This window comes from Apis florea, unplaced genomic scaffold (assembly GCF_048593485.1).
Source record: "Apis florea isolate Af1SG1 unplaced genomic scaffold, ASM4859348v1 contig_3496_pilon, whole genome shotgun sequence".
NCBI lineage: Eukaryota > Metazoa > Arthropoda > Insecta > Hymenoptera > Apidae > Apis > Apis florea.
This window is the reverse complement of record NW_028256773.1, coordinates 4,172,399-4,197,845: the sequence shown is the minus strand read 5'-3', so window position 1 is coordinate 4,197,845 and position 25,447 is coordinate 4,172,399. Positions and strand designations below refer to the sequence as shown.

Below are 25,447 nucleotides of genomic sequence, written 5' to 3'. Positions count from 1 at the left end.
GCAAGATCTTATCCAGCACTTTTTTCGCGATCCTTTCTGTAGCATAGCTATGACTTCACCTGAGAAGAAATTTCATTCTTGAAAATTTTTGTAAGATATTCACATGAAGAAATAATATTTCTAATATATTGAAATTTTTTATTTGACAAGTCAAAAATTATATCAGAATTATATCAGAAATATTATAGAAAAATTTTATAGAAAATATTTTTCTATGTTTATTCGATATTTTTATTCACATTTAAAATTTTTTTTTTAATTCCATAATTACTATTTAAAAGATTTTATGGAATTAATAAAATTAAATTATTTCTACATCAAAAGTATTAATTATAACAAGTAATTAAGAGAAAGAAGCAACGAGAATATATGTATGTTAGAACCAATAAATCTGTGCAACGATACACCATGTTGCATTATTTCGTGGTTTCTAGTTCGAGAACACTTGAGAAAAGATGTGTTAAGTTAGAGATTTTGAAAGAGGTAATGTAGCTTTGTACAAACTACTGTTGCAATTGTACCGAGGATGCAATATAGATCGATTCTTCTGATAAAGAGTAAAAAAAAAACACAAAAAAAAGAGCAAAGTAAAATAAAGCAAAATTAATTAAGATGATGCTTCATTCATTATAAATTCCTTTTCACAAAGATATTTATATAATACTTAATAGTATTTAAAAATATCTAATAGTATCTATATCAAAAATTTCTATTTATATTATATTAAATTAAATACATTTTTAAAAATTTAGTTCTATTTAATAATAATATTTATTAAATAGTTCAAACCTTCTTCCATATAAATGCATGAAAGTATTTAATTATGCGAATCATGAACAGAAATTAAGGTTATGTTATATTCTTTCGGATGTCTGTTCGTCGCTGTCATATAAATAGCACTTTTGATATAAACTAAATATACTAACTTTTAAATAGTACTACTGCAAATAGTATTACTACAAATCGCTTTTTCGTTTCCGTCGTAGAACATTCTGAACTCCGAAGTCAACATAGCGTCTCGCCAGGAAGGACGTAGCGGAACGAATAATTTTCATTTTAATTGCTTTTGGTGCACGTGGAAAGGTTTCGCGGATAAGGAACGTTAGTTTTGTCCAATACGAAATAGAGAAGGAAGCTTTTTCAGTTCCTGACGAGTCACGCGGCAAAGTTAATAAATCATTCGGTAAGGAAACGACACCTCGAAAGGCCCACAGGGTATAAGGAACGACAGAGGGCAGGAGGAGCGAAATTTATCGCGTTGCAGCGTCCTCCTTGAAAAGTCAAGTGACGTAGATTTGCGTGTTTCTTCTCAAGACGTGGAAAACTTATGTATCTTAAATGTCCAATTATTTTCAAACTTCGTCTATGCAAATTTATTTCCTTTTCTGAAAAATAACTATGGAATTGAAACAATTGTCCAAGGTATGTACATAATAATAATGAGATTGTGAATTAAAATGGTTGTAGAGGTTATGAAATAAAATATGAAATGAGGTTATGAAATGTAATATGAAAAGAGATATTTTTATTAGGAGAATTTAAATTACTTGTAGATGTTGTTATTAAATCTTTATGTAAATTTTGTTATTAAAACTATTACTATGTAAATTTACGTAATTATTATGTAAATTTTTATTAAAACTGTTCCATTTTTATATTGGAAAAATTCTTATATAAGTTATATTAATTTCTATCTTTTATATAATTGAATTGATATTACAATTTCTAATTAGTTTTATTAAAGTAATGAAATTAATAATTTTGATCTAAATATAAAATATATGTAAAATATTGATCTATTAATCAATTGATTTCGAAGAGTAACGAAATTCGTATTCTCGTTTGTATGAACTTGTGAAATTAAATAAGATTACATGAACACATTAGGTGGACAATGATAGAGAGCTTAGGAGATTAGAAATGAATAATTAATATAACGAAGAATATAAACAAGAGCATATTTAAAGTAGCTCGTTTTGGATCACATAATTATAGATAATAATCAGACGTGATTCTTTTTTTCGGTAAGATAGAAATCACAAATCGTTTCAATCCTTTAAATATTGCACAATTTGCTTTCATTATTTTCCAGCCCATTTCTTTACATTTTAACTTTTCTTCATATTCCTATGCATTTTTTTTATGCTTTGAACAATTTTATCACAAAAATAACCAATCGAATTATATTGTGTATCACAAATTAGTTTATTACACTGCTCATTTTACTGCGCAAGCGTCAATGAAAGATTAAGAGATAATATTAGCAATTTAATTTAAAATTAATTCAAACTTAATCGTTAATTATTAATCATATTTAGTATTATTTTCATAAGAATCTCAACAATTTAGCTAAAATATTAATTTTTAATAAAAAGGTAATTTTATAATAAAATAAAAAATAAGCATTTTTTTTATTTTGATCGTCTATTTTTCTAGTAATTTTGTATAGTTACTATATACATATCTTATATTTTACTTAATTATTTACTAATATTATTTTAAAATTATATTAGTTCAATGATATTAAGGATAATGAATAAAATCTAAAAAAGAATTAATTGAATTTTATTTTAAATTTATCGAAATTGCAAAAAAAGAATTTTATTAAATAATTTATTCTTTTTTTTTTCATTCTCTAGAAAATTTTATTTCATTATTATTGAACCTGATAGATTTACACTCAACAAGTGTTCTTAAAATCACTCGAAAAGTAAGTAATAAGACAAAGAAATAAAAAGATTAAATATCATCGTTTAATTTTCGAAAAAGATATTTTATCTTATTTTCTGATTATTTCTGTAAATAATTATAAGAGAATAAATATATAAAAATAAAGAAAATGTTCAATAAAAAATCTGCTTTCCAGAAAAATTAATATTAACATAACATAATATAGATACATAGAATATAGAGAAATATAGCATATTTCTCATTTTCAAGTATAATATACATCTATATATCATTTTAAAGGTTGTCGCTACTTTATAATACACTGATAGCCTTTTAAAGTGATAAAACTGCATAAGTTCCAAAAGCTTCCATGAAAGTTTGAACAAGAAGTAAATCCACAAAGATTGTACGTATAAATCCAAAGAAGTTTTGATGAGTACTGAATTCAAAAAGGTTGTGTAACTTTCATAAAATTGTATCATTTCTATAATGCTCTATACTCCATTTATTAAGATTTCAAATATAATACACTTTTCATTTAAAAATTTCAAAATAAAAGATATTATATAAATGAATGGTTAAAGACTTATTATTAAAAGTTAATAAAAAAAGAAATAGAATTATCTTTATCTTTGTATTATGAAAAAAAATAAATATAATACATATTAATTAATGCATTATATATATATATATATTGAATAAATTTTATGAATATTATTATATAGTTTTTATATATTATAATTATTATTAAACTATTGACATATTAATAATATTAGAAATTTCAAAAGGTAAAATTTATCACTAATCAGTTAAAAAATTCTAAGTTTTTTTCTTTTTTGCTACATTAATACATTAAGAATAACAGTGACTTACAAATTGTTATTTTTATTACTTTTGACAAAGATGATAAATTTTTAAACTTTAAAATTAATAAAATTTATCATTAATTACTTATTATTAATATTTAAGTAATATTTAAGTAAAGAATAAAACTTAGAGTTTAAAATACAAAAAAAAAAAGGAATAAATAGAGAATGTAGAGATAAAATACGAAAAAAAATCTACGCGTGACGAATGTTTTTTCACTAAAACGCTTGATCTATTCTGTTTGACCGATCGAAGAATACGTACTCGAAGGCATGCCCTCGATATCGTGTAAAGCACTGATTAAAAATTAACTCGTCAGAGTGAAGAGTCTACGTGCTCGACACCATCTGGTCCAACGAGTTTCATATTTTCCGACATTACTCGAGTATTGTTGAAAAATCGTGACAAAACCGTGACATTGGTTAAATATCGAGTATCTGATTCTCGATCAAAACAACAAATGCACGTATGTATTGTATATTCGAGAATCAGTGTAAAAATATATTATTCATATGAAAACTCTCTTCCATACGACTGAAAAGTGATTCTCTTTGACATTTCTATTTTCTATAATTTCGTATTCTACGTATGATTTCTTTTATAGAATATATAATATTTATCTACATTTTTTGATCTATCTTCATTCATAGAATTCTTTTTATATATACTTTAGGATCATTTAAAAAAATTAAAAATAAAATTTAAACATATTTTATGCTATTTTAGACTTTTTATGTTTAAACAATTTTTTTTATTATTAAATAGGCTTTTTTAAAAATTTTTAAAAATTCTAAGATATTAATAATTTCTCCATTATACATATAATGGTTAAATTTTTCCCAAAAGAAACAACAATTTAAACATAAAATTTCACTTAGATCATTAAACGAAACTGTAAAATAAATTAATCGATAAAATAATTTTTGCGTATAAAAATAAATTCAGAATTAAATGATCTGACGCGATAATAACGCGAATAATCAATATTTCGAGCAGAAATTGACATTACAGTGATTCGAATCAATATTTAATCGTCCTTATCTCTTGATGTTTACGTGTATTATTTTCTACCTAAAATCGAACCTTTCGGTGCGGAAATCATTTTCTAGATATAGGAAGGGGAGTGCTCTCACGGAAATCGTTTCCTCGGTAAACCGATAAAGGGGCTCTAAGCATTAAGGATCCCTTGCCGTTTCAACCGGTCTTGAAAAAAAAATTTCTCTGAAAAAAAAAATGCCAGAATCGTGGTTCGAACTGTTTATTTAATTGCAAAATAATTATCGATATTTGGAACTTGGATGAAAATTCAAGTCCAACGTTTTTCCTTATGAAAAACGAATTAATGACGAAATTAATGATGTAATATTTTAGGTGAAAAATGTGAAAAAAACGGTGAAAAGAGAAAGAGAGAGAAAGAGAGAAAAGTGACCTGAAGCTTTCACGGTCGAGTGGTGCTGTCGTAAATTTTTTTTCGAGCGAAGTAGGCACTTTATACTTGGTTAACTTGAATGTCTCTTTAAAAAGAAATTCCGATGGCTGATGTTTCTACAAATGAAGATTATTTTAAAAAATTATTGAAAAGATGATGAAAATATTATTCGTAATATATATATGTACGGTATGCCTAGTTGGTAAAATATGAAAGTGATTGATTGAACTTCCAAGGTTATAATGACGCCTTTGCAATTGGTGATTCGGTTAGTAACGATGCAAAATTGACGATATTAGAGGATGATGTATGACGTGACCTGCTGGCTGATAAAATTAATGGTACCTAGCAACTAATGCCTCTCAATGTAATTTTGCCATATCTGTTAAAAATTCGAACGTTTTAAGTAGAATTTTATAAATTCTGATTATTTAAAATTAAAAATACATTTAATATTTTTTTCAATTTGTTACTATAAGATAAACACATAAAATGTTAAAATATATGACACTTTTGAAGATAGTTAGTCAATGGTCAGTAAATGGTTAAGCAATGGTCAGTGAGTAATGAGTCAATGGTCAAGTAGTGATTAGGTTGTGGTCAGAGAATGATTAGTAAGTAAACAGTGACCTATTTTGTTGGAACATCTTGTATATTATATTACATTAACACAGTTGTAAAATAATTTAAATACAATTTCTCAAATAATTTTCATTTTAAATCTTATTTCATTAAAAATTAAATGTTGAAACAATAAAAATTTATCAATTCAACAATTTCTAATTGTAATTATATGTAATTTTCGTTACTATTTTTTAATCCTATTTCTTATAATCCTAAAATCGTTGAAAAATATATTGCAATTTGCTGCAAGCCTCTTATTCAATTAATTTACTTTTTCTTTCCACAAGATGAAATTTAAAGAAAAAGAAACAGAAAATAAAAAATAACTCGTAAAATAACCCGTATAATTAATAACTCACACACATACACGTAACACAATCACGATCAGAGTATAAAATTCTCCCTTTTTTCCTTTCAACAAAAAATATAAAAAAAAAAAAAATAAAAATAAAAACCAAGTATATAAAATCACCCGTGCAATTAGTAACCGATATACACGCGCACACAGCCCGAAACAGTTACCATCGGGGTATAAAATAAATAGCTCAATCGGTATCTAATTCCCACGAGAATACACCAGTTACCCAGTCAGCTTGTCTCACAGTGATCAAAACGCGATCACGGTATTACGTAACGTGCAACGAACGATGCCATTGATACAACCCTTTTGATGTGTTAGAAGGGTATACGAAATCGAGGGATAGAAAATGGACACGACCCTAATTTCCACCTCCACACCCTCCACACACACACACATACACCATTCCAAACTGTTCCTCTCGCTTCTCTCGCCTCTGTCTCCCTTTTATTCCTGGATAGCGGGCACAATAATTCCATTGTTTCTGGCAATTAAGCGACAGGAGGACGCGAATAGTCGAAGAGTCCACGAGAGGGTAGGACACCCCCGAGGACCCGGCGCGAAGTGATCTCGTGTCCAGGACACGGGATCACCTCTCTCTCGATCGAGACACGTGATTGGCCGCTATTGTGGTCTCTATGATTCTCGACAAAGGGACTCGTCGGTCTCCTGGCTGTCATGGTGCCTTATTGTCTTTCGATTTGTTTGCGTTATTCGCCGCGCGGAGGATACACCGCCCGCTTTGAAACTTCATGAATATCGAGATGATTTTTTTTCCTTTTTTTTTTTTTTTTTTTTTCTCGTATTTTCGATTTCCTTTTTTCGAATGATCTGTGTTTTTATGATTTGTGGAAAATAGGACATAGGTGATATATAGGTGAGTAATGCAAATTTTTCTAGTAGATAGAATTCTATCGAAAATTGTAGTTTTATTTGGAATCAAATTAAGTTAAAGTTAGATAAGTTTTGATTATAAATTAGTTATAAATTTGATGAAATATAAATTCGACACGTGTCGTATTGAAAATGTAAAAATATTTTCGCTTGAAATGATTTGATCAGAACAATGTTAAATTAGATCAATAAATTTGAATATATATATATGTACATATATCTTGAAATATATCGTGTTAAATATAAGTAAACGTTACAAGTTTTGAGTTAAGTAATTTTTTTCTTTTTTTTTACAAAGGATTGATATTCAAAAACATTGTTCCAATCTCAAATAAGATTCATCCAGATCGGACTTCGATAGAAGTTTTTCAATTTTTCGTTTTACTTGCCGAGACCAACGAATATTCCTGGGAAAGGCTCATGTTAAACAACGGAACAATGTTAGCATCGCGCAATAACGTTCGTTCTAGCGGATAAAGCATCAAAGTACAAAGGATTAAGGGGTATCGAGATTCCAACGAGAGCCAAGATCGATACCTGCGCCTGTCTTACGGTAGACAATGCGAGAAACGAAGACGAGATGCGAGACACGTTATCTTATCGATCTTGGTCCCGAGAGAATTGACCTTCTCCCAGGCCTAAAGATTATTAGATAACCAAGAAAGTCTTTTTTCGTCATTTTTTATGGCGGAAAAGAAAATGGCGGAACAAAATTTTTATTCGTTACACTTTATTCGATTCTATTAGGGTATCCCAAATTAATTTTTACAAAGATTGTAGGCTTATCAGAATTTTCCTGATATTACCGACAAGAGACCATTGCGATCTAGAGTATAGAATGAGATTATACATATCCATCTCATTTTGAAAATTAAATTTTCGAGATTATTTTTCTTTTGTTTATTATATTTTGCGTTGTTATAAGTAATTCCTTTTCAATTTTTCAATCACGAAAAAATAATGATAGAATTTTCTTGGTTACCTAATAACGATATAATATTCTTTTTAACGAATTGATGGAGAAGAGCATCGAATATTTTTTCCAAATATTCGTGTTGACATTTTATTCGAGAATTTTACCAAGCCAAATATCCAATGAAAATATTTTGTAACTAGGTAATGGAACGAATGAAGTCGTTAATATTTTTTAAGAACGTAACCTCAAAAAAAGAAAGCGAGATGCGAAAATAAGATTATAAAAATCGATGTATTGTTAATACAGTATTAATATAAAATATTTTACAGCCACGAGTGAATACTTTTGACACGGAAAAATGATTACTGAAACTCAAATTTGATGATAATGATTTTATTTTAATGGAAGACAGAACAACTGCAGAGCCATCTAGCACAATAATTCACTAGCTAGTAATATTAATTACAGACTTCTTTTTTATTTCGAGAAATATGATACAAAAAGATCCCTTTTTTTTTTTTTTCTTTTTAAATAAAAATCGCAAAATAATGGCGATAGTCTGTATACGAGAGCACACTAATACAGAGAAAGTTAACCACCCTTGAAATAAGAAACTTTAGGATGAAATTGATCAGTACACGAAGCCTCATTGAACCGCAAGATTGGTAAAACCTCGGTTCCCTTATTCAATATCTTCAAGTAATACCAGTGAGAAAATAATTTTAAAAGTTGAGACTCTGAAGTAAATTAACGTAATGCGATTATTGGATTATCGGTGCGATACAAGATATGAAAAATTTTCATAACAAATTAATAATTTCGTCCGTCCGGAAAAATTTGAGAAATTTCAACACATCGTATTAGCCGTGTTAAAGTTCGAATTGATTAATTGAGATCCACTATGATGGCGTCCAGACACAATTATTCGAAAATTATTTCTGAATATTGCGTTAACATTTAATGTATCCATTAACCTAACGAGGCAATCGTCGATCGCCGTAATGGCAAAGAAATTCAATCAGAAATCCTCGTTTCTTTGATCGTGACTTCGTTACACCATGGAAATCGAGAGAATCATTAAATTAACCCATCAACGTTTACGAGGAGTTTTAATTGATACGAAAAGTTTAAATATTTTGTAATCTCGATTTAATTTTTTCTTATCGATTTCTTACTTTTTTTTCCATTATATAAAAATTAAATAGTTATTTCTAATATAATAATTGCGATTGAAGATGAGAATGAGAATTTGAAAATAAATTTAATTACACGAAACAAAGAGAAATCGATAATATTAAAATTTTCATTGAATTATAAATGTTAAATGAAAAATCAAATAATGGTACTAATATATTGTTATTTGTATTGACAAATATATTGTTTCCTAATTTTCATTTCACAATTGAATTCAATGACTGAAATAAATTTATAATTTATGCAGTTTATATGATTAATTGTTCATTTATTAATTTTGATTCTTGAATGTTAAAATTATTTGTCAACTAAAATTTTAATAAATAAATCATTTAAACAATATGCTGACAACAATTTGCTATTTTTTTTTTTAATTATACGTTATTCTAAAAATATTATTTTAAAAAAAATAATAATAATAGATAAGACAATATGCGAAAATTATATATATTTACATTAAATTCATAATTTTCCTAATTAATATGAATTTGGAAAATCTAAGTGTAATAACATTATGTTTAATATAAATTTAGGAAACTTGAAACTTGAACTTGAGAAAAGTATTGGAAAAGTATTATAATAATACTTGCTCTTATCTTATACCCTCCATTATTCTCTTTACTTCATCATAATAAACTCTTCTTTAACAAATTATCAAGTCTAATTAACCTAACTTGACAATAAATTTCAAGATAACTTTTATAAATTGATATCATATTATAAGAATAAAATATGAATAAAATTCATAGATGAATTTTTACATTTTGAAAATTCTACTCAATCTATTTTCTTTTTTTTTTTAATATTATAGTTTGAATCTTTATAATATTGTTTTCATAAAAGTATTACAATTATTTATAAAATACCATATAAATTCAAATTTTTCAAATTTTAAAAATTTACAAAATTAATAAAACGAATATTCGTTCAATTTTTGATTTATCGATAAATATTTTAACACTTTAACGTATCGAAATATTGTGTCATGTTTGGAAATTCACGAATATGACGGACCACAGGAAAAAATTAATAGATACTGACCTAAATTACTAGGAGAGATTAAGCCTTGCCGGCTTAATATTCAAGATCGCGTTTTGGCCGTCGCGTGAGCGTGAAGAAAGAAAACGAGAGGTGGTTCATGGATGAGGGGTAAGAGGGTCGCTACAAGGTTCTTTCGCGTCTCCTGAAACGAGCAAGCTTCTCGCTACACTTTGAACGATGCTCGAACTTTTTTCATTCCTCGCTACCTTTCGAAATTAGCAGGAACCCGTTTTGCAGTGGAAAACCTCGTTGCCCCGATTTTTCAATCCAGATTTTTCATCACTTCGGGATGATTTTTTTTTTTTTTTCAAAAATATATCCCACTTTTAATATCTCATTTTTCAAAATATAGAATTATCATCGATAAAAAGAAAGTGCAGTTGTCGATTGTTATAGCACTATAGCGTACGTCCTTTTCTCATTAGCCTATTGTATCGAGAATACAGACATCTGGCGCCCTCTACCATGACTGAAACAATTAATACTTGCTCTCATATCGATGAAATTTTATAAGTCGAATGATAATGTACTAATGGAAAATTTAATAATGAAAAAATATATAAATACGTAATGTATTTATGTTCTAAAACATAAAAAATTCATTGAAAGCGAATATAATTTATATAACCTTATTATATGTCAAAAGTAAATATTTTTATTATGTGTATATAATACTTATGCGTTATTTATGTTTTCTTTGGCTATTAAAATGCTGTTTGCAGAGCCATCTAACGAATCTAATCATTTCACTACGTCGTTTTATTGACAAGCGTTGATTAACTCTCTTCTTCTCGTTAGAAAGGGGACCTTAAATTCTCGAGGACTATCATCGTGCTCGACATCCCGACGAAATTACCGCGAAATTTTCGTGCGACACACCATGCGGCTGGGTCTGGTCGTTAAGGCGCGCAATTAAGGCGAACGATGGCTCACCCCTTGCGCTCGCTAATTAGAACCCCTAAATACTAACGAACCTTGTATTATTTATATCCTACCTCGATTACTACGCCGGACACGCGCACAAATTTATTTGTTGCTAACACAACATTCTTCAAACATTTTAAGCGTTATTTATATTCTACAAAATCTGTAACTGATTCTATAACAACTGATATGAAGAACTTATGATACTCGTTCACTTAATATCTAATTTTCAAATACAATATTCACTCAGGGGGCGCCACAGCACTATACGCGTAATCGGTATCGCAGAAGTCGTAATACCGACGATGGATAATGCATGCACTAGAAAACTACAGTATCAACCGAAATAATTTTCCATATATATTCTATGGTAAAGAAATCGTATTTTGCAAATAAATTTTAATTTATAAACATTGAGAAATTATAATTTATAATGAAATATTTTATAAACCATATTTTATTATAAAAAAAAAAAAAGAACAATTCTTTCTTCTCTCTTGAACTATATATTTGTATATATTTCTTTTTAACTAAATTAAAAATTAAAAAATACAATTTAAAACTATTTTTTATAATTTATTTGAAAATTCATTTTCTTTATGTTAAAAACATCGATATCTAGTTAGTTTTTCATTCTCTTTAGAACCATACGAATTTCAATAAAAATGCGAATGCAAATGACCTTTTCTATCTTGAGCTTCTTTTTTTATTAAATCTTCCCCTTTTTCCTTTTTCGATTGAATCGTTACATTCGCCGAAATGTTCGTAGCCTTGACTTCTCCCCATGTTTCCCCAGACGGCAGATAGTAACGAGTCCAAGATAATTGAATTAACTGTACCCCGACTTGTCTCCCTTCAATTACATTTTTTTTACCCTCTCTCTTTTGTCATCCGATCGGATAACATGATTCGTACGTATTGGTGCTCTTTTACGCGACACGTCCAATTATCGCGATAGCAAATAAATTCGATTTGAAATCGTTTGCTTTCCAGTTAACACGCCTGGAAATATTTTCTTTGCACTTCAACGCCATCTAGCATGAGTCAATGTACTCTTTTGATTTTAATAGTAAATTCTGCGTAAATGGAATAATATATAATCTTAACCGCGTATAAACTATTATCAGTCGATTGTCATCAACTATATTTTAACAATGATAAATGAGATAATATATTTATATAAACATGAATTTGAAATAACTTTTTTGAGATATCGAAACTCTAATCTCTTTCCCTCTTTTTTCAAATTCTATGGTCTATCGTTATGAAAATTATTCGAAAAATAAAATCCTATCTTGAATATTATAATCAAAATTTCCTCGAAATTGCACAGATATATTAATAATTTTTCTCTCAAGCCTACCATATCAAAAATCAGAAAAAACAATATCTATAAAATCGTTCAATTCTGTCCAACTTCTATTCAGATTGAGTGAACAACCACCGGTCATTGAAGATTCAGCTGATTTATATCGAAGGATGAAGATAAAAGGCAGACACAAAGAGAAGCTTCGAGAAAAATGAGTTTAGCAATTTTTTGCTCGTAATGCGAAATCAATGTGACTTTTACAATCATTCGCATGATCGCAATCGTTTTCCCACAAAGAACAGAAAGGAAAGGAAGAGCATGTTCGTCAATTGGTGAAGAGGGAATCGCTCGCAAGCAGAAATTTTCCGTTGGCCGAAGACCAACAATGTCAATGGCTTTTCCAGACAGTTAGCGATGCGTTGGAGGAAGAATTTTATCCGCGGAGAAATCTCGGAGACTTGTGCAATACAGGATGGCAATTAGAGGATCAAACGTCCTGCATCTTCAACGAATAATTGCTACGCGTGCACAGAATCATTATCCTGGAACTGGTTTCTGCTGACACGTCTGCTTTTCAGTTAGGGCAAGTGACGTATACAGACCTGACTAGATGGAATTCATTTAGAAAGTACAATTATAAATTTTGATTTAATTTTGTGCTAATATACATTTTTTTCACATAAATATAACACCATGTTTGAAATAATATATACATCCATGTTATTATGCTTATTGGGGAAAAAATTTTCATTTTACAAGACATATCATTCAAATTAATAATTAAATTCGTTATAATTGCCAATTTTTATAAACTTTGAGAGAAATATCAACTTACCTCCAAGTGAGATTCCGATGTGGCCATTGTTGTCCATGGATCGTATACCGTTTATGCCTGACCCTAGTATATCTAGGATCTATTTTATCCGGAAGTCCGCACCGCGGAAGCCTCATTAATTTCATAGTAGCTTCGTCAATATCACCAGTTACAGGAATGCCACCGAATCTCTAATGGAAGAAATAATATAGGATAAAATAAAATTAATTCTATTTTCTAAATATAACAATGTCAATGTTTACAATATAATCATATTTCATAGTGAAACATTCATGGAAAACTAAAGATATTTAAGTACGTTTTAAGTAATATACGTCAATAACAGTTATTTAAAATATTTAAAAAAAGGTGCATATTGAATAACAGGGTGCATTAAAAAAAATAGGGTAACATTCATTCGAGTTAAAATGAAAACGTGTAAATATTTTTTTTTTTTCAGTTTCAGATTTATTTACTTGTAAACTAATTGTATCCTTGTATTCATTTATCCGTTTTTCATTTTAACACAAAATATTTATTTTTAAAGGGAAGTGTCAAATATATATGTTTTAAACAATGTCTTGCTTTAACTATTTTCCAAACGTTTTGTCTTTTTTTCTCCAAATTTTCAAATTACTAATATCTACTAATAAATACGTATTTTTAACACAAAATTATATTCAATATACTCTGCATGCATATCAATTTATTTATATTCTAAACTATTCCCTACCATTTATTGCAATATATAAACATCACCATCTAAAAATAAAATTACTCACTTGTTGACATTCCTCATTATCTTTAAGCAGCAATTCAAAAACTAATTTTTATTCATTTCTCTAAAAAAAAAAAAAAAAAATTCTCTAATTTATGGAAACACAAAAATTATCTTTTTTATTAGATCATAAACAAATTCTCATTTCAACCAATTCCAACCAATGATCAATGAATTTTATACAAAAATAGATTTCTCTTTGCATACTTTACAATAATAATAGTAATAATAAAAAATGATAAAATACTTTTATATTTAAAAAAAAAAAAGCGAATCTAAAGTGAATGTTTGCCTAAGAAAAAAAAAAAAAAAGGAAAAAAATAGTAGTTTGCTCTCTGTAAAAACTTGTACGAGATCGTACTTTTATCCAGTGGCGCGAAGCCTCGCCAACCCTGTGGAAAAGTTCTTTTCCCGTAGTTGAACAGGACGCGATAACTCAACCGTTCTTTCTGACTTGCCGTTCTCCACTGGGAAAGAGCACTCGAACTTTCAAAGGAGGGCGGGTTTCAGGGATAGGGAACCCGTTTTATTTTTATTCGTGACAAGGAACAACCATCTTTTCCACCCAGGAATACATAATTTCCTCCTTTATCGAGTTCCTTCCTATTGCACGAAAATTCTCTTAACATTATAGGTTATATCACAATGTTATATCGATACTAGCAGTTATTTCGAAAGTATTTCACTTCGATCTTGGGGATCGATACTTAACTTTTCTTTCTTCGTTTAAGTTTTCTTTAATTTAATTTTAAATTTTTTTTTTTTTTTTTTTTGATACAGCAGTATCATAAAGTGTTTCATTTTAATCCTGGGGATACTTAATTTTTCTTTCTTCTTTGTTCAAGTTTTCTTTATTAATTTTAAAATATTTATTTATTTACTTTTTGGTTTAAGTAGCAGTAGAGACTGCTCCATGTTTAGGCTGGTCTTTTTTTTTATAAATTATTATGAATTTTACTTAAAAATTTATTAGTTTATTATATTATAGTTACTATATTATTATTAGTAGAATTTTCTGTTTCTCATGATATTCACAATTCACTAGTTTTTATTTTTTGTGTCTTAAAAAAAAAAAAAATATAATAAAGTAAAGAAATTCCTTTTTATGAATTACTAATGATAGAAACATCTTTCTCTGACCTTTCTGTATAAAAAAAATTAAAAAAATTAAAATTTTACCGACAATAAATATATTTATTATTCATTTATTTAATATTTAACTAATAAAAATACTACAAAATATTGCATTGAAAGAATAATGTGGAAAACATTGAAATTATTTTTCACAGATAAAATTAAAGCTTACGTATTATCGGAAGAATCAAAGCAACTACAGCTTCCGTTTATGCGTTTAACGAGGTCGATTTTCATGTAAATCCTTGCCAGACGAACAATACATCGTTTTTCCTCAATTGTAGATTTATCTTCCTTTTCTATTCATTCTCTCTCTCTATCTCTCTTTTTCTCGTTATTTTGACCATCGACTAAAGGATACACTGTTTCGAAGGATTGATCGGTGGGATCATCCAAACGAAACAGGAACACGATTCCACTCAAACGGTTTCGACAATCGAATCCATGGGAATCAAAGTTTTGTAGTGCGATCAAAATTTCAGTGGACATTTGGCACGTGAATATCATTTTCTTGAATCCTTTATTTTGAAATTAATTTCTGCAGTTTCTAAATTCTAAATTCTTATTATTCAAACGTTTTATTAAATTATTTCTATCTTCTTAATAAAAATTTTAGTTTGATTTAATGTTGAATAATTTGAAAAAATTACTTGTATTAAAATAAAATTGTACAAGATTTTATCACAATATTAATATATTAATTGTAGAAATACTAAAAATTTATTATTAAGAAATAATATATTAATATAATAAAGTTATTATTAAATATTACTCTTATTTAATATGATGTGTAATGACTAAATACTTTTATAGATGATTCTACGTAAGTACTTTATCACATCATTAAATATAGTATTTAACACAAATTTCTTATCATTTATTATCATTATATATCATATATACATATATGATATAGAATGAAATGACGTAGATATCATTTTTTGTATTTCAACTCTTCTATTTTTCATAAATAGATATGATAATATAAAAAGAAGACGTGTAATATAAAAATTATTATTTAACGTGTCATAGATAACTGTATTTTTCAAATAATAGAATATTCCTTTTTTTTTTTTTTTTTTTTTTAAAGAAAAATCTAAGTAAATAAAATGATAAGACGTAGACAGATATGAAAAGGTTATTTCATTTAATTTTTTCGTGCTTCCGCAATTTCATTTTGTGCTCGATTCGCACAAGCATAGCAGGATTTCTAGCTTCGAAAACATCCTCAAAATATCTCATTCACCTGTAAATTTTTAATGGCATCCGTAAGCTGATCGTCCGTTCTAAGGTTTCCGGTCTCTAGATCCGACTGGGGTAGATATCCGAATTTCATGAGATAATTTTGCTGTAACAGAAAAAGAAAACAAAATGGTAAAATATAAGCGTTGAATACAAATGAAGGAATAATCGAAATACAATACAAACGAATCATCGATGAAATTATTTTCATTTCCTTTGATTTGTAATATTAAATTGACAAAAAAATATTATTTTGTATATTTGTATATATATTTTTAAATATTTATTAAGAATACGAAAATATTAATTGTGTGAAATTTTGTATTAGATTAAAAAGAAATAGATATAGATTAAAAAAGATAATTTAGATAGACCTTATTGTTTTAATGAAAATGTATATATATATTTTTCTGATTTTCATTTTTCTATTTTATAATATAATCTTTAAATTCTTCTAATAAAAATAATTGTTATCGAATCTTATATGATATCTTGAGAAAATGATCCAATTCAGAGAAGAGAACTTTAAGTCTACTAAATCTATCGTTTTATCAGGACCTGATTGTGAGATAGAAGATAACTACAAGTATTACTGTGATAGTTCACCGGAAAAGGAACATAACCGTCGCTCCATGGAAAATTACAACATGTAATTGAATGTGTTACAATAGATCTATTTTGTAATAAAGTGAATCAAATTTAAAATTAGGATTAATATTGCTATTATCTCGATATTGTTTATAATATAACTATTGTTTATAATATCTAGTATATCAGCAAAATCATACTGAAAATGTATATCAAATTAAAATAATTATTTTTTTAAACATAACCTCAAAAATTTTTAACATCCAATATAATATTAAATAACATGTTAACGGAATATTTTATAAAAAATTTAAAATATAAAAAGATCAATAAAAGAAATTTAAAAAATTGCAATAATGCCAACCAATTCAATTTTACGAAAACTTTCGCAAGAGCTCAACGGGATCGCTAGGTGGTCTCGAATAGTTTCTTGAATTATGTACCCACCTCGCATAAATTTGCTGCAGAAGACAGACGTGCTATGCACAGTTTACTTTGGAAGACAAGTCCACAATCCTGGAGTGATTATAAATTCTAGTTTTGATTCTTTCTGAAATTTATTATTTCGTTTGCTCGACGAGACATAAAATTTCGTATTTTCCATAACCTACAAATATAAAATAATAATTCTGCATCGATGTAGCTAATATAATGCAAAATATGAATATATATCCTTTCTTTTTGTAAATTTCCTTTCTGTTCGAGAATTACTTGAAATTTTAAAAATTTTAATATTAATTGAATTACATTAAGAATAAATTTTTTTTTTAATTTTTTCATTATATACATATATAATGTATATAAATTATATGAAAAAAATTTACAAGATCTCAAATATATATTAATAATTGTTTTTCGTACTTTAAACTTTAGATCTTTTATCAATCCAAGAATATATACATAAATATATTTTCAATCGTGAATAATGTTTGATGTATCAATGGAATGAAACAAGATTGAAATATTTACCATGCTAACTTTCTTATGTATATCCTCTCTCTCTTTTCGTTAAGAAAAGGGAAGACTTTTTTCTCACGATATGGTTATAAAGGGAAAAATATGATGGCGAGAAGAGGAGGCGTGACTTTAAGAAAGATTGCGTTATACTTTTTTGAAACGCGATCTATAAACAGAATTCATCTAGTTTCTTTGAGGTAAAGATATTTCAATAGAAGAAATAAATTAAATGAAGAAGAAAAAATATATCATTTTTTTCTTTAACTTCAACTGATTTTTTTCAACTCTTTCATTTAAAATGAATGAGACTTCAGATTTTAAACTTCAGATTTTCAAATCCAATTTGTTACTTCATTTAATTTCCTAAAATCAGATGTTCAACTGTCAGAAAGTTTAGATATAAAATGTATGATTAATGTATTGTATCAATATTTTTTAATCGCTATGAGGTATTGAAAGATTAACACGTTTAACTAGGGTCAAGTGTTTCTTATGTACCAGCAGTGGTTTTCAAACTATGGATCTCAATCCTCTTAGTAGTTGTCATTGTTATTTTTAGTTGATAATCTTCAGTATTTATTTTATTATAATTATATTATCTTGCTCTATCAAGATCATTCTTTTATTAATCAAATGATAATATTATTTATATTAAAAAAGAATGTAATTTGAATATTACATTCATAAAATTTCCAGCATTGCTTCAAATCTTATTCCACCATTGGCAAACTTTTACTGTTCAAATTTTTCTTTAAAATTTTTTTGATAATCAAAAAAGTTTCAAACATTCAATTTAACAAACGATTATACCAATTTTTTTTAGACTTTTCATCTGAAATATTAAAATTAGAAAATTAAAAATTTATAAATAAATTGTCTTTTTTAAATCTTAATTAAAATATTTTTAATTAAAACTTTAAGAAATAGCAATTACAAAAATTTATACATTTATAGTAATAATATGTTCCAAGTAAAATAAATAAAAGTAGAATGAAGTATAACTGAACTTGTTAGTCCATATATAGGAAACGAGTGAATAAGTGATATCTATCTGGCATTGTTCTCTGAATCTTTCAATTTACTTTGGGAACCGGTTAAACATGGCTACGTCAGTGGTTGCAGTACCATTTAAGGAGGATAATATGTATCGTGGAATGTCATCTGGTAAAGATATTTTTCGGTCGATTCTAGCGTTCCTGAATAGTTTTCCTCCTTGTTCGATTTGTGCCAAGGAGCGTATAACATGTATTCTATACATTTTATTAAATCCATGTTTGGAAATGAGAACGATTCATGAAAATAATAGAAAATTCTTGATAACTCTATATTTGGTAATCGAGGATTTTGCAATAAGAGACAGATCCATGACGAAAATTTAGATTTACTTATGAAATTATTAATATTTAAAAAATGAGAATTGATCGACAAGAAATAATAATTAATAATTATTGAGTTGATTTTTAAATTTGGATTTGCATCAAAAGTCAAAATAATGCTTATTTATAAAATTCAAGAAAATTTGATTCATTATTGTTTTATTAATAAAATATTTATCATTTTCTGATAAATGTGAGACAAATACAGATTTGCATTCTGTTATATCATGCGATGTAACTTTTTTTCGAGTATATTATACGTAATAACTCAAAAATTGAAGAAAAGAGATTTGTTCCTTGCTACAAAATTCTAGATTATATCTAATTTTTATTTATTTCATCTTCAAAAAAAGAAAAATTATAATTTTATAATTTTAATATATTTCAACATGCTAGATCAGTCATAATCTCAGTTCATATAATTTTAATAAATTTCATCAAAAAAAAAAGAAATTACAAAAAAGAAAAATTATAATTCTTTGATACCTCCATTTCTGGATCGCGTCAATGCATAAAAATTGGGATTATTAAAATGGCGACGAAGCATTCAAACTTCACTGGTGAATCCGTCGAGAGAAAAGGATTCTCGGAATCCGACAAAGGTACGATCCGTTTGAAAAGCGGAGAAGCTGCGTTGGATTACAATTATGGCCGCTTAGATGCTCGAAACTTTGGCGCATTTGTAACAAAGATATCACGTTCGCACGAGTTGTCAAAGGATTGGGATGAAAAATAAAGAAGGGAAACACTCGAGAGATCGAAATAAGAAATGGTTTCCCAGGCGATGTCAAACCTTCCTCCTTTTCCTTCTTTTTCCTTTTTTGTCACTATCATAATCACCAGTTTTCTTGCCTGAAAATCTGACGTTTCGCGGCTAACTGACACGTTGTTAAGAATATAGATGGCGTCGTGACAAACACGCCACCTTGTGAATATCTTAAGCTGATGAGACTTTTCCTCTTTCGAGAATCTTTGATTTTGAATCGACTCGGATTATTTGTTGAAATAACTATTGTTACAATGTTTAATCTTGGATTTTCTAATTAATTTCACTTTGATATTATTTCAAAGAAATTATAGAAATCGATTTTGAAATAAAATTAGACATTTAAAAAAATTTAAAAAAAATTATAATTATTTAAAAAAATATTTAAAAAAAAAAATTGTAAGTAAAATTAATAAGAATTTATTCATCCTTCAAAATATTAATTAAATATTAATTATTTTCATTGTAAAAATTAATTTTTCAATAATACTAAATATCAAAATAATTATTTAATTCTTAAGAAATAAAATTCTTGAAAGGATTAAATCCAAACTGTTTTGCTTTATAAAATTTAAGTTATAATACGGTTTTTAAAAATTATTTTTTAAAACTTGTAATAAGCATCATAACAATAATTATCCAACAAAGAATAAAGGTGAAATCATAAAAAGAGAAACAAACTAAGGAACATCAGAAGCGTTTAAAAACAATCGCTCCATTCATCTTCGTCTCTTTTCTGTCGTAGGAGCATTCACAATCCTCGTTTATATATGACTCTTCCTTTCTATTGTAAAAGTAGACAGTTCGAAAGGAAGCGGCTGAAAAGATGAAAAAAGAGAATGAGAAAAATGACTTGAAGTTTCAAACATGAAATACATGTTTATCACTGCAAATCCGGTTAACATCAACAACCACAATCTCTTTTGCAAACATGTCACTATGTGTATTCAACTATTTCACCGCGTTACTAATTACATCGTACTCAGCCAATGCTATCGTCTTCGACAGCCATGACCGAGTTTCCTTTGCGTGGCTTTTTCCCTTTACATTCAGCCAACAAACAACTCGCGGAAGAAAAGACGATGACCTTGCTCTTTCGACTGCTAACACGTATACCTTTTCATCCGCGGATAAGGTTACCACTCTTGCGTAAGCTAGCGTCAAAGTACTGAATTCAATTTCACCGAGAAAACCGAGGGTAGTTTTCACACTGTTTCTTATATCTTTCTTCATCTATTTTAACTTTAACTTAGTGACGTAAAGCAAAAGTGAAAAGAAAGAATATGAATTGTGCAAATTTTAAGGTTATTATGAAGAGAAAGAACACGTGTAAATTTTAAGATTATTATGAAAAAAAAGGAATGAATCAAATTTTAAAACTATCTTGAAATATTTCTTATACTGTGATTTATAGATGTGAAAAAGCAATGATATGCGCACATAATATTACACAAAACCATTTATTCAAGACTATAATTATGAATTAGAAGAAAACAAGAAAAATTTGAGAGAAGGCCATCTATTAGCAGAGTAAAACAAACAACTAATAGAAAAGTCCCTATGACGCGATCATCAAGACTTCTGATTGGTGGTCTAGTATAAGAACACATATTCAATATACGTAATATATTAAATATTAATATATTTATAAGATTTATCGAAGTATAATTTTATAATTTATGATTTAATTTGATATTAAAATTGAAAATAAATCTATCCTTAGATAGCAAGCTCAATTATTATTAATTAATTCATTTAGTGTAAGAGGTGCATGTGAGAATATCTATGTATTTGTTATTGAAAAAGATATTTAGAGAAAGAGAGTAAGTTGTTGATTATTATTTTATATTTATTTTTTTAATAATAATTTCTTCTTTTTTTAATAATTCCATATTTAAACATGGGATAATTAAACATATCTACACAATCTATCTCAATATTTTTCTGCTTTTTTTCAATTTTTTTTGTTTTCGACTCTTAACCTTTTGCGCCAAGCTTTCGCTCTTATTTTTTCTTTTGTAGTCATATCACTTTCTTCTAGTGTTTCAATCTATTTTCTTTTATTTTTTTCTGTTATGTTGATCAGCTTCTATTCTATTCATTTTCTTTTCTATATTCATAATTGTGATAACATGATTATAAATAAAATATAATAAGGATTGTATGAAAAAAAAAAGAAGATATAATTTTATTAGAAATGCAATCGAACACGTTCTTCATATGATGTATCAGCAAACTGCTTCTCGAATTAAAATCTTTTAACGAGGGTCACTACGATCGACTGGACACTTGACCTCGTTGACCTGGTTTCCGGTATACTAGCGTCCTTGCTGACTGTCTTCCATTAGTCTTTTTCGAGAGTAAAGATAAGACACGAAAAGAAAAATAGATTTCTTTTCTATTCTTACCTATTCTCATCTAAACTTATTATTTTTTATTTTTGATCTTCCTAAAATTTGTTTTTTAAATTTTTAAATCTAATGATTCCTATTTGTACAACTATGACTCACTTTATTATCTAAATTTATAATTAATAAACCTCAATTGGTATTTTTTTATATCCAAATTTTCTATTTATTCCAATTTCTAGAATCAACTCTTCAAGTGTGTTATATACGAATATATTAACACGAAACTTATGAATAATAAAAATGCAAATCTCTCAGCCACGAGATCACTTTTCAATGTACAAAGAGAGTATTCGACTAAACGTGGAGGTAATTAGACTGGACGAAACTCGAGTTAATTGAAGAGCAGGCGACAGTTAACTGGAAGACACTACGCTGGACTATTGTATTCAGTCTATAGCCCTCTAAACCTCTCTTGCGAGTAGTGTTCTATCTCTTTACTTGCTAACCTTCCATCCCCATGGCCATTTTGCTTTAACCTAGTAACCAACCTTCTATCCCCTTAGCGGCTAGTGGATAACTCAGATTCTGAGACAAACTTAGTCAAAATCAGCTGAATATACAAGCACCACTGTTAAATGGTAATTAACCGAACATGGGATCATGCACAGTGGACATTTATCACATTTTGGAAATTAACTACGGTAATTTATACTTCAATTATATTTCAGTTTGATATTTTATGTTTATATTTGATAATTTTATTAGTGCCAGTGTTCCTCAACTCATGACTAAATTACGATTGTCTATTATTATTATTATTATTATTATACGTTATTTTAATTTATTAAAATAAATTAATTTAATTTATAAATGTTTAATCTTAATTATTGGCATTTATTTTTATTAATTTTTATTAATTTCTAAATTTTGCCTAATTTTAATTGATTTATTAGATTTAATATTTATATTTTTTTATATAAATTATTAATATAATTAATTTTAAAATCATAATGGAATTTTATTATTATACATCAAATATAAGTTTTTTATTCTTTATTTATTAAATTATGAATACTAAATTAATACTAATACAAACTTTAAGATTATTCTTAAAATTTTTAGTTGCCATTTAAATTTTGTTAGAAAATTTTAATCTGATAAAATCTGAATATGGCATTTATTCTAGAAAAATATTTATTTTCTTGATTTTTATATTATTTATATATTTTTAATATTTTCAAGTTATACATAAGTATTATAAAAGATTAAATTTCGTTTCCTTGAAAAATATTTTAATCTTTACAGAAAGAAAAAATTAAGAAAAGAAGATTTGCCAAATCATTTTCACTTATTCCAACGGCATCCTGTATCTTCTGCGAAAGGAGTTATAAGAATAGCCAAGGAAGAAAAAGAGTGTGTATGTGAAGATGGCCAAATAGAATTATCCTTTTTTTTTCTTTTTTTTTTTTTTCTTAGACTAACGTTATTCTCCCGCAACCAATATTATTCCAGACACGTTTCGTTTTCCGTTGGCCATTCGATGGAACCCTAAACGTCTTGCGTAACCGGAAGCCAGTCAGCGGATATCGACAGACAAAGCCACGACCGTAATGCAAATTCCTCGAATCGATTCTATAAGTTATTTTTACGGTACTATGAGTGTTCTTTGAGTGATTATACGATTATTATATATGTAATGAATATTTGTCCATGGTTATTATTCGTTGTCTCGTTGAATGATACGAGGGCCATCGGAAGTTAACAATGACGGAATTAATTAAAAAATTTAAATTAAAGATGAAATCAAGGATTAAGTAAATTAATTAAATTAAACATGTAGAGAATTGAGTAAGTCTACTTTTGTTGAATTTTTCTTTTTTTAATTAAAATTTCAATATGTTATTAGCTTAATTAATAAGTCTGATCTTAAAATTTGTTTCAAAAATTAAAAAATGTTTATTCTAATCAAATTTTGACACATTTAAAACGACACTACTTGAAATACTAATTACGTCAAATAATAACATATCATTTATTTCACAATTATTTCGAATAATTACACGAAATAATTATTTCAGATAATATGAAACAGTAATTTTACAGAACGGAACAATTATTTCAAATAATGTTGTTTCATAAATTTAATAGAAACAACAGAATTTAATATATGAAACACAATTTCTGTTTAGAATTATTTTAATGATTTAATGATTAAAAACTACCTTTCGCTAAATTTTCAAATAAACATAAAATATTTAAATCATTTTCAATTACTACTATTCCTAACAAATCAATATTATCCATATTTTCAAAAAAAAAAAAACCAGTTTCAGCAATAAATTTTTTCAATTTCAATTTTTCATAATTTGTTTTCTAATTCGATTATAATAATAACAACAATAAAGAGATGATCCAATATCGAAATCGATCGGCATTTTGAGTGGCATCTAGAAATATCTAGTTGATATCTATCAACCAAACTTGTCTACTCGTCTATGGATCGTCTACTAATTAGTTGCCTGTTTCACTCACGTTTCTCTTCACCAAAACGTGTCATGCAGTTTGATGGCGGTTGGAAAATTGGACTTGCGGTTTTGAAGTGAATTTCGAAATTATCGCATAGACAGTGGTTAAATGTTTCAATTAATACGATATTATTTCTCGTACTCAGAAACAATGAGCATTGTTCTAAATTCTAGATATATATTATTCGTGAAAATTAATACTTTTATATATTTCTCGTAATTGAAGAAAAATTGAAAATAATTTTTATTTTTCAAGAATCAGATGATTATCAATATTTTTATAAATTGGATTTTTTCTTCGCAGTCTTTAGAAAATTTCAAGTTTTAAATTTATGAATGTTATTAAAATTTATTCAATTCTATATTTTTATATATTTTGCGGTTCTTAAAATAATTTGTATTCTGGATGGAAAGTGTTTAAATTTTCGAAGCATGCTGTTGGACTGTGAATGAACACTGGTTTCTATTTACGACGATATTTATAACAACTAGGTTACTGGCTTCCGTTATTATCACTTTAGATGTGAAACGCTTAACTATAGTTTTAATTAAATGTTGTTACGCATTTTGTATTCTACTTCACATAATCGTTTCTTCTTTTTTAAATATTGTCTGTATTTTTTGATCTTTTTATCGTTTTCAATATTTTCCCATTTTCTTATAGAGAAGAATAGATTTACTTAATTTATA

At 27.2% G+C, this 25,447-nt stretch overlaps 1 protein-coding gene and 3 long non-coding RNA genes across 8 annotated transcripts in view; 2 read left to right on the top strand and 2 right to left on the bottom strand.

The window, feature by feature from the left end:
- The window catches only part of Mmp2 (Matrix metalloproteinase 2), a 122,387-nt gene that overhangs the window by 70,554 nt on the left and 26,386 nt on the right, over positions 1–25,447 (bottom strand). For 2 of the 4 annotated variants that reach the window (XM_086913657.1, XM_086913658.1), the window contains exons 4-5: positions 16,199–16,300; positions 13,062–13,231 (exon numbers count right to left, since the gene is read on the bottom strand). In XM_086913657.1, coding sequence (XP_086769783.1) covers positions 13,062–13,231; positions 16,199–16,300 — 272 coding nt within the window. Of the gene's footprint in view, positions 1–13,061; positions 13,232–14,179; positions 14,443–16,198; positions 16,301–17,229; positions 17,390–17,751; positions 18,103–25,447 lie in introns of those variants that run through there. The other 2 variants (XM_086913659.1, XM_086913661.1) reach the window with 2 other exon arrangements.
- LOC147656769 (uncharacterized) lies at positions 1,286–5,755 on the top strand. Its single transcript, XR_015293874.1, has 2 exons — positions 1,286–1,422; positions 4,909–5,755. It is a non-coding gene; the product is annotated as an uncharacterized LOC147656769 (long non-coding RNA).
- LOC147656768 (uncharacterized) lies at positions 18,747–21,398 on the bottom strand. Its single transcript, XR_015293877.1, has 3 exons — positions 20,857–21,398; positions 19,602–20,699; positions 18,747–18,989 (listed from the first exon to the last, which is right to left on the bottom strand). It is a non-coding gene; the product is annotated as an uncharacterized LOC147656768 (long non-coding RNA).
- Positions 21,690–24,587, top strand: LOC147656767 (uncharacterized). Of its 2 annotated transcripts, none has more exons than XR_015293864.1 (6): positions 21,690–22,194; positions 22,472–22,710; positions 22,796–22,933; positions 23,538–23,645; positions 23,745–24,080; positions 24,311–24,587. It is a non-coding gene; the product is annotated as an uncharacterized LOC147656767 (long non-coding RNA). The 2 variants fall into 2 exon arrangements; XR_015293863.1 differs by having other exon boundaries at positions 23,538–23,649.